Source organism: Oculina patagonica, chromosome 12 (assembly GCF_052425735.1).
Source record: "Oculina patagonica isolate OP01 chromosome 12, crgOcupat, whole genome shotgun sequence".
Lineage (NCBI taxonomy): Eukaryota > Metazoa > Cnidaria > Anthozoa > Scleractinia > Oculinidae > Oculina > Oculina patagonica.
Window position 1 is genome coordinate 4756691 of NC_135769.1, and position 10021 is coordinate 4766711.

Here is a 10021-nt window from a genome sequence, read left to right on the forward strand (position 1 = left end):
ATTCAACTAATGACAAGAAATCGGAAGTATATTAACTCACGTAAATCTAAAACAAAGAAAATTTTGTTTACTGTTGCCTAAGGATTGCTGGTAACAGTACAGAAAACCCATTCATAACCCGACAAAGACTTGACTTTAAATTGAAGTTTAGTTCTGTATAATCTCTTCGAGTTGCAAGCTTGGAATACCAAGATGACATCCATTTCTTTCGAATTTCTTAAATTACTTCCGGGACGTCTATATTTAAATCACGTGGCAGATATATCACGGCCGTCGAAAAAAGGGCGCGAAAAATGTGTTTGTACGGAAATCCGATAACTTGTTAATGATTTCCTGAAGTCCGTAAACTACAAGCTCAGCTATCGTTGAATGAACGTTTAACTTTTGAAGTATTTCGGTGCACTGTAACGATATCCAACACAGTCTACAATCAAAGTAAGAGATTTTATCGTAAATTTAAATATAAGCTCATGAACGTAAACATAGTCGAGTAGGGGTGAGGGGACTTATTGCTTAAGGCTTTTTAGCGTCTGTTATTTAGGGGCTCGTTAACAGGAAGTTTACAGTATCTGTAACAAACTGCGAACGTGTTCGTGACGTCACGCAAGGAGCTTTGGTATGAAAGTGTGTGATTTTTCCGTAGGATTTTTTTTGAATGCTAACGAAAACAAATACATCTATTCTTAAGTAATGGAAATAACACTGTATGCTATTTCCTTATATTTCTGTTCGTATCGGTGATTTTTTTATACATGTATAGCTTTTTTTTCAAGCCACTCGTGGCCCCGTTTTAGCAAAAATCACATCCGCTGTCAATAATCTTTCAGTTAAGTCACGAAAATTCTAAACGACTTGATACTTAATACCGTTTACTCAGGAGCTAATGAAGTTACCGCTACTAGATTGATGTAAAAAAGGCTTTTCCTTACTCTTAGAAAAGATCATGTGAATTGTAAGTTTTGAATTCATTGTAATGTCATAAGAGGGTAATCAAATTTGGCTTTACCTACCCTCTATTTCTTTCCCAATTCACTCACAAAGGCTATTCTAGCAGTCTTAAACATCATTAGCATTCAGAACTCGCTGTAATCGCCCATTTTTTTTATAATCTTTCCAACTACGTTTGTCTTCAGATGGAGCGTTTTTGGTCAATAGTTCAACTCCCAAAATCGCATTATTATCAATTTGTAACTTTATTTTCAAATTACTAATATAAAGCCTATGAATTTAGTCACAGGGACTTGACACATCAGCCCGGAGAGGCGGGTTTAGGGTGAGGGGGTCGCCAATATGAGGTGAAGACAAGGATGGTCGTCGTTACCATTTTTCATACAGTATGACAGAGCATTTCATTTCTTCTAGTGCACACCTTTAAGTGACCAGGAAAGTTAAAAATATTGGCGTTCTGTTCAAAATCAGTAATTTTCACCCCTAACTGAGGCGACGATCATCCCTGCCCCCCCCCCCCCCCCCCCTCACCGCCCCCCCCCCCCAACGGATTCATCAGTCAGTTAACAAATATCTTTGTAAATTTTTTTACTCCCAAAAGCCAGTTTACAACATAGACATTGTTAACCAGTCAACAGAAATAAGCTTGCCTTGGTGTATGAAAGATTAGAAGGAATGTTTTGAATTCGAAAACCTGGGACTAAAAGAGTTATACGACTAAATAAGAAACACACGATGGAATCGTCAGGGTAAAGTGAAAACATATTAAAATGTTCGCATAATTGAGTAGGAATTTTGCATAGGACGATTCTTTAAAAGAAAAACTGCAATATCACATTAACACGTACTCAGTTTTACTGACTCTGATTCAAGTTTATTTTCAAAACTCATTTATCGTTAAAACAGTGTCCAGCTGTTTGCAATATTCGCCTATACTTGTAAGAAACCTTCAAACTGTTTTTTTTTACAGTGGCGTTTTATCTTTTACAGGAGAAAATAATTTAATACAAGTTAAAATAGCGCGGTTACATGCATTCAGTGCTTAACAAATTAACTTAAAAATAACATTTTTTTCCAGGTTGATTCAAGAAGCGCATTCACAATCTACTGGTATTGAAGGACAGTTATAATAGTAGCTGTACACTGTTTGGCACTTAGGTATGCTGCGTGTAGGTATCACGTGATTGCAGGTTGGATGTGTTCGGTCACACTGCACCATCTGAACCCATCTCTTTCTACAGGAATCTTTCTCTGCCCAAACTTTTGAAACGCACGGATGAGTACTCCTGGCAGTGCGGTTATGCGCAGTTGGAATCTCAAGAAACTCATCTACATCGCTCGTGATATTACTCTCTTGGCTATAATTGCTCTCCTCGGGCTCAAAGGCATCGCCTTGTGGCTGGGATCCTTCGCCTTGTGAATGCTGATTGAAGACCTGACTGCGAAGAAATGGCATCTCCAAGAAAAGAGGTTTTGCACAAACCAGACTGAAATAGCTCACAACAAACGCCATTGAGATTAACATCTATAGAGCAACAACAAGAAAAAAATGAATGAATGAATCAACTAAGAAATAAGTAAACAATTCGTTGAAGAAAATGCTTGCCTGCCAAAGTCTGTAAACTCTCGTATTATCGATCCGTGATATAAACTGTTTGCTTTGTAACTTCAACGAAGAAACAGAAAAAAAACTGACATATGCTGAAATAAAGTTAAACTCTATTAAGCTCACGTTTTTATTCAGCCAAGCAATTTAAAGAGAGAAGCTTACTGAATAAACTGTGTCGTTAAATCAGTATTGCTGCAGCATAGGGGCCGTGTACAGTTTTCTTGTCTCATTAATTGAAATGTTTACTTACTTTTACTGCAATGTTCATCCTGCAAGTCAACTGTGATTAAAGGTCTTGTCTTTCGGTGAAAGTTTCAGCAGTTTACTCGTGTGGTGTAGCACCTACAAATTTGCAACCTCTATATCAAATAAAAATGAGAAATAATGCTGCTTATATAGTTAAAATATTCAACATAAGAAGGGCGATTTCCCCATTTCATTGCTTTAAAACAACTTTCAAAAATAGTTGTGTTAATAGATTTTTGATCAGTGTCAGTTGACTGTGTCAGCAAAGACCCTGACATTATCAGGTGCAAGGGAATGGAAACTTAACTTTTTGTTCACTGTATATTTTGAGCTACGACTGACTTTGAATGGTTTCAAAAGTTTTGGGACTTCTTTGAATTGTATTTACTAGATTTCAAAACGAACAATTTTTATAGTAATTGGTGTTTTACGCTTATACAGGGCATCATGCAAAGTTGATATAATAATGACAAAATGAATACTGCTACGAACGGTTCGAAACTCTACGTTTATGACGTAAAACATGTTTCAATTCGCAATGTTTTAATTCTGCATGCTGTTTGTTGCTTGCATTGCAGACTATTTTAAGACGCAGTGATTTGAAATGTTTCGGTTCCAAGATTGTTACATGTAAATAAAAAAGGTGAAAAGTGGTGTGAAGAGAAACTTAATAAAAACTTTCACCAATGTCAAGCCCTCTCTACTACTTTTAGTGCAAAATGGGAAAAACCTGAATTTCAGACGTCTTCTCTGATCGCTCTGCGCTACCGAGAAACTTAGAAGTTTCGCTAATTTTATTGTGACTGTATTTCATTAGATGTGTTCCAAGAGTTTTTATATATAGTTTTACTTACCTCCAAGGTTAAGTAATAAAGTTCCTCTGCTGTTTGGTAGCTCGCCTTCGAGAATCCAACTCAACATAGCTTCAGCCCAATGGAAGGTGATTTTTATACTTTTCTATTCTTAATTTATTCGCTCTATTGCTAGACGAAGCATGTTCTAGACCCCACCTACATAAACGGAATTTTTATCAGTTCTCCCTATTTTTAACTTCAATTCTGTTTCTATGCACACCGCTTAGGCAAGGTGCCACACCAATCACCCGTGTGTACATTACCAGTTTGATGACATGACTGGAGAAAGCAAGCCACCGTAAAATAATTCACTACGTTTAACGAAGTGTCATATTGATTTCTTACGTTGTGTAGCAGATTCCCCAAGGCTCTTCTTTTGAAAACAGTTTAAAACAGTTTGAAAGAAGAAATGGCGACACGTTTTGGCGTTGCAGAAGAAACATTATTATCAATACACGCGGCCATATTGAAATCTGTCCCCTTGAAAACATGCGCTTTGTGGGCCGCAAATTGCATTAACGGCCCTGAAGCCGATTGGTTCTCGGTTCATCATCCGATTAATTTTAACCAATCAGCGTCGCTGATGCGGGAAAACCATTCAGGCGCCTACGCGTACATTAGCGTACAGCAAGCTTTGAACTTCAGTCTCGAACAGTTTTTTCACTGAGGGATATGTGTTCGGAAGGAAAAATTAAAGTCCATTGGTTGAAATGGGACAAAATGCAGTCAAAGAAATCGGATTTAGAAACAAATGCACAAGGCGAAGAGAAGCAACTTCTTGTTGTTTTGCGAGAAACGAAACATCGCTCACTTGAATTGTGTTTCTCCGCTAGAGATAATTTAGCAAAAGTCTTGCAGGAATTTTACGCCGAAGTTCAATTGGAGAAAGTAAGTTTGTAAAGGATTATTTTCCATGAATCAAGCCATTGCTCGTTATTTTCAGAGACACTGTAGCTAGCTTTTTTATAGTACAACTACACATAAGATATAGGCTAGTAGTATTTTTTTTTTTTTTTATTATTATTATTTTTTGTAGTAGTAGTAGTAGTATCGTAGGCGTAAAATTTTCTTTGCGACGAAGTACTTGTGTTATTGAAAATGATAACTTCATTAAATGTGTTAGCTATCTGGATGTGATTTGCTGTATATTGAATAATGATAATAAAATGACTTTTTGAGGGAATATTGTTTATTTGCTCCCTTGTAGTGTCATTTGCGGGTCCTTGCGCTTCTCGCTCGGGCCACAGACGACACTACGCGGGCGCAAATTAACAATATTCCCTCAAAAGTCATTTTATTGTCCTATTGTGAAAAACGTTCATTTGTTTTCTTTTTGTGCTAAACATTTTTGATCCTTTACCAAATATACTGAGAACGGACTTAAATCTATATGAGCTATCTTATAAGTAGGAAAGGAATAATTTGGGGGATGCATATTTATGACAACTTTCAAGCTGCTTCTGTATAAAAATATAAATATTTCTTGCTGCTATAGCTAGTAGAAATGACGGAATACCGCAATGCAACTTTATTGAGAACTATGATTTGTAATTCAAAATGCATCAAATACAAGGCTGAAATGAGATGAAGCGCGTGGCGTATTAGATTTGTCCTTGGTAAGCAAATATTTTAATAATTTCCTTCCGCTTCTAGTTTGCTTGCTTTGCTATTAAAAGCTTGCGTGGGTACAACACAACATTATGCAAACAAACCGCGTGCGAGCTACAGCATTGCAACGCACCTCTTCATGCGCGTGCGCATACTGGAGCCGTGTCTGTTCGCCTTACAACGTGGGAGAAGTGGCTTGAACGGGAAGTAAAGATGCGTAATCGTACACTAAAATGTTTGTCTCCAAATGAAGTTTTCAATGAATTGCAGCAGAAAATTTGTTCTTATCCGCAATAATATTTTTCTGTGAAATCATTTCTGCTGCGTAGGAAGTAGTTTACTCTGGCGAGCTTCAATATGTGCTGTGTGGGAGATAACAAGTCATTATTCTGTTGGTTTAAGATAAGCTGACCGAATTTTGTTAGTTATGAAAAAGATAAAGTTCAATTAAGTAAATTTGATAATTTGACATGCAGCGCCTTGTTTTCTTCTGGCAAATTGCTGCTAAGCAAGGATCTAGCTGAACGGACAAGAACTCGAAATGGCGGGAATTGTGACGTCAGACGGAAGCAACGGCCCCGCTTTATGAACATTTAGTTACCAATGATTGCCGGAAAAATAATACTTGGTTCGCCGCAATAAGTGAAATTGATTTACCAGCGACAGAACAATCGAATATTGTCAAACTTAGCAAACTGTGTTTTTAACGTTTTGCCATTTAAAGCCGCTTTTGTCATAAAGTAATTTTAAAGAAGTCCAATTTATTAGTCCGCCTTCCGTTCTGTGTGCCGTCAGTTCGATAGACGAATTAACTAAGCTTATTATTTTCAGGAGTTTTATGTTAATTTACCGGTTTTTCAATTTGTTAGATTAATTACAACATCAACAAACGCATTGGAAAAACAAACAGACACCCGAAAATAAGTTTGAATAATTAACTTAAATAAACTAAATGATCATCTTTCTTTTAGCTGATGGTCTATTCTCATACTGTCCATGAACAAAGAATGTTTCTCTCGGGATTTCCCAGCAAGAGAGATTTAAAACGTTGAACACTGGTAATTTATTAAATGAATCTGTTCATAACAGTATAAGTCGTTTAATTTCAGAGTTTTAATTCGGTGATATCTTGTCATTCAGTTGAACATTTATGATATTCAGACAGTATTGACGTCATCTTACAAAGTTCTTATCGCTGTATAACGTCACAGTTCCTGCATTTTCTTGACTGTTGTGTAAAGAACAGCTATTAATATCCTGAAAAAATATCTTGTTTCCGTTTTGGCGGAGATATACGATACCCGTAGCGCCGTCGAGAAAACCGAAAAACGGCGTATTTTTATAAATAACGTTTAACTTTGCTTTAACGTGTATTATAAATTGATTTAAAATCATTAATTGCCGAAAGCAATCACTGCCTAGCTACATTTTTAGGCTCCTTCCTAAGTTATATTTTTTACAAACACTGCCGTGAACGGAACATTTTATATTAATTTTGGTAATTTCTAAAACAGTAGAAAATGGCAAACGTTTAACAAAACCTTACGTCTTTGCTTTCCCTAACTGACGAAGAGGCAATAACAGAACATTGAAACAACCCCGCAATGCGTGAAAGAGACATTTTTGATGCGCACGCGCAAGAGACGTAAGAGCTAAAAATAAATGAGCGCGGGCCGCTATTGGCTTAGTTGCATTTTTGATTTCCTTGAAAATTTAATGCTGTATTCTCACCTACTTGAGGTTTTTCTAGCAGATTGCACAAAGTATTTTCGGAAGCAAACATTATCAAAAAGTGCGGAAATTTCATGATCAACGACAAATCTAATAGTTACGCGTTTTGTGTTGTGTCATTTTGTGTTGTGTCGTATCTGGTGCACTTTACTGAACAAAAATACGATGGAAAGGAATTACGCAAAAACGGTAGCTGTAATAAATATTAATTTCTCTAAGTCATTCCTTCACTTTAGTTCACCGAAAGCACCGAAAAACAGGTTTTGTTAAGCACTTTATTGAGTCTCAATCAATTAGACCCTAAAGCTGTCTCCACCCACAATTTAGCCGATGTGGATTTGAATAGGATCTCTATTTCGTAAAATATGGCGCAGACTTCGAGTCCAAAAATAAGAACTCTTTTTTCAAAGTGTTTTTGCTTAAGAAAACTAAAAATACCTGCCAATTTCTCGCTCTCAATTTTTTTTGTTGTTAAACGAAAACCTTAAAAACCACTGTTTACAAAGTAGGAATATTACCCTGACAGTGCCTTAACATTTGTTTTTCCATGATGTCATGAAATTAAATGTGCACACGATTGTTTCGCTTGTCTTCTTAATTAAACTGAACAGTTTAACATAGGAGTAAATTGGTTAAACATCCGTTCATGTAGGTGGGGGACTCGACCATGCTTTCTCCAGTAATGCATAGAAATAGATTAAGAATGGAAAAGTATAAAAATTATCTTCAAATCGTCTAAAAAATATGTTCAGCGTAAGCCTTCAAGGTAAACTACAAGAAAGTAGAAAAACTTTGCAATCAGTTGGATACTAGAGGTAAGTAAAATATATAATCAGAAACTCTTGCAACATTATGAAAGATGGTACGTCATATCACATGCAAAGAGCGACGCATCCTAAAACAGGGCACCCAACGAAACCTTTACTACAGGTGTCGCGACACCGTTTTTACGTTATATGTCCTTTTTGTGCTTATTTTTAAACGCAAAGAAAAGTTTATCTTTCGGATATGCTAGCTGGACTTTTAAACTTCAAAAAATATTAGGGAACGAAATATTTTTACCGAATTTACGAGCCACTGTTCCCTTCTCGAATATCGTAGTTGGCCTTTTTTTCGTACCCAAATAGACATTTTTCTCTCTACTAAAACACAAGGCATTACTTTCCCTATGTCACGTAAGTTTTAGTTAAAAAAGCCAGTTTTCCATCATCCGAAAGCCATAAGCGATTAAAGGCCTTCGGAACAGATATTCACCAAAACGGTCTGATTAGCCTGCGAACAGGCCTCCGGCCGAGCGATTTGCAGAAAGCCTGTTCGCAGGCTACGGTCTGATGGGTGCCCATGATAAAACCATTTTGGACCTAAATTTTTCTAACTCGGCTTTCGTAGCCCCTCTCTGTCAATCCCCTTTTCCTTTTTGGGTTACTACTAGCTATTTTGTGTTTCTACTCTACTCTACTCTACTCTATTCTACTCTACTCTACTCTACTCTACTCTACTCTACTCTACTCTACTCTACTCTACCCTACCCTACCCTACTCTACTCTACCCTACCCTACTCACTCTACCCTACCCTACCCTACCCTACCCTACCCTACCCTACCCTACCCTACCCTACCCTACCCTACCCTACCCTACCCTACCCTACCCTACCCTACCCTACCCTACCCTACCCTACCCTACCCTACCCTACCCTACCCTACCCTACCCTACCCTACCCTACCCTACCCTACCCTACCCTACCCTACCCTACCCTACCCTACCCTACCCTACCCTACCCTACCCTACCCTACCCTACCCTACCCTACTCTTCTGAGATCGTATTTGGACCTTAATTTCGCAAATCACAGCAAAATGACTTGGCACAACTCCTCAATCTTCTGTAAGTCAGCTTCCCCTTTGTACTAAAAAATTTGCTCACTTACATCGGTACAAAGTATTATTGCGCAACTGTAACTGTTGTTTACCTGGCCTGTAACAGTCTCCTGAAACAAATATTTTAATTCACGGGCTTAAACTGATAGCGATCAAAAGCGATAAACCGTGCAAACCCAAAAATGTTTTGCGTCAAAAGACTGAGTTTCGAACCGTTCATAGCTATGTCGTGACGTCATTAGTCTAGTCTTGAAGGTTTGTAAGTGTAGAACACCAGTTACTGTAGGGAAGTTTGATTTGTAATCTAATATGGATCAAAAAGTCCCTACTTAACATCATTAACCAATATAGCGCGCGGTAAATTCAGTTCCAAACTGCTAAGCTTTCGAATCTGATAACGTTGACATCAGTTTCTTTGCTTGCAGTGGCACTGGCACGATTCGAAAATCTTTAAAACACAAAACCTATTTTGGAAAAGTATAGCAATAAAATGGGGAAATTTTTTGGAGTTCTTAATGGATATAAACAACATTTCTTTCCTAGACTATAACATTGTAGCTGTTACAATAACACTGAAGGGAACATACTTCAAAGACAAGAAGATCTCTAATCAACTGACGTGGTTTGCAGGATGAAAATTGCAGTAAAAGTAAGTGAAATCTTTAATGAAACCAAGGAGCTGTAAGACTGAAAGAGCTTAAAACCTGACTGCAGGGTGCGATATATGAAGGAGAGAAATTAGTAAAAAGCGGCTATCTTAGACTGGCTTATAACAATATCTGATTGCTATAAAAAGGAGAACTTTGTGTATTACTCTAAATGCCTTGAAAAGTAAAACAATGTTTCAGGATTGCTTTTTTTTTTTTTGCTTTTTTTTCTTTTTTGTTTATAAAATTTTGTTTCTCATTTGTTTTTGTTTTTTAATAAAAGAATATCAGTAACTTAGAACTTTCGAACGCATGAAAAAAGGAGACGGATATATATTTTACACTGAAAGTTTACAGATTTAATCCTGTTAAACATGCAAGAACTGAATTTAACTGAATTTAACCTGAACCTCCTCTTTCGCTGTTTAATACGTGTTTCTTGTTTGTTGCTTTGAAAATTTAGTGAACTAAATTTCAGCAAAAAATTTGTTTCATTTTGTTTC

General features: G+C 37.0%; 1 protein-coding gene across 1 annotated transcript; it reads right to left on the bottom strand.

Annotated features, from left to right (window-relative positions):
- Positions 1-2032: 2032 nt before the first annotated feature.
- On the bottom strand, positions 2033-3800 carry LOC144632656 (uncharacterized). The gene is made up of 3 exons (XM_078491339.1): positions 3658-3800; positions 2808-2916; positions 2033-2473 (listed from the first exon to the last, which is right to left on the bottom strand). Exons 2-3 carry the CDS (start codon positions 2823-2825, stop codon positions 2033-2035), a joined length of 459 nt encoding a protein of 152 aa, XP_078347465.1. The 5' UTR covers positions 2826-2916; positions 3658-3800.
- Positions 3801-10021: the final 6221 nt, after the last annotated feature.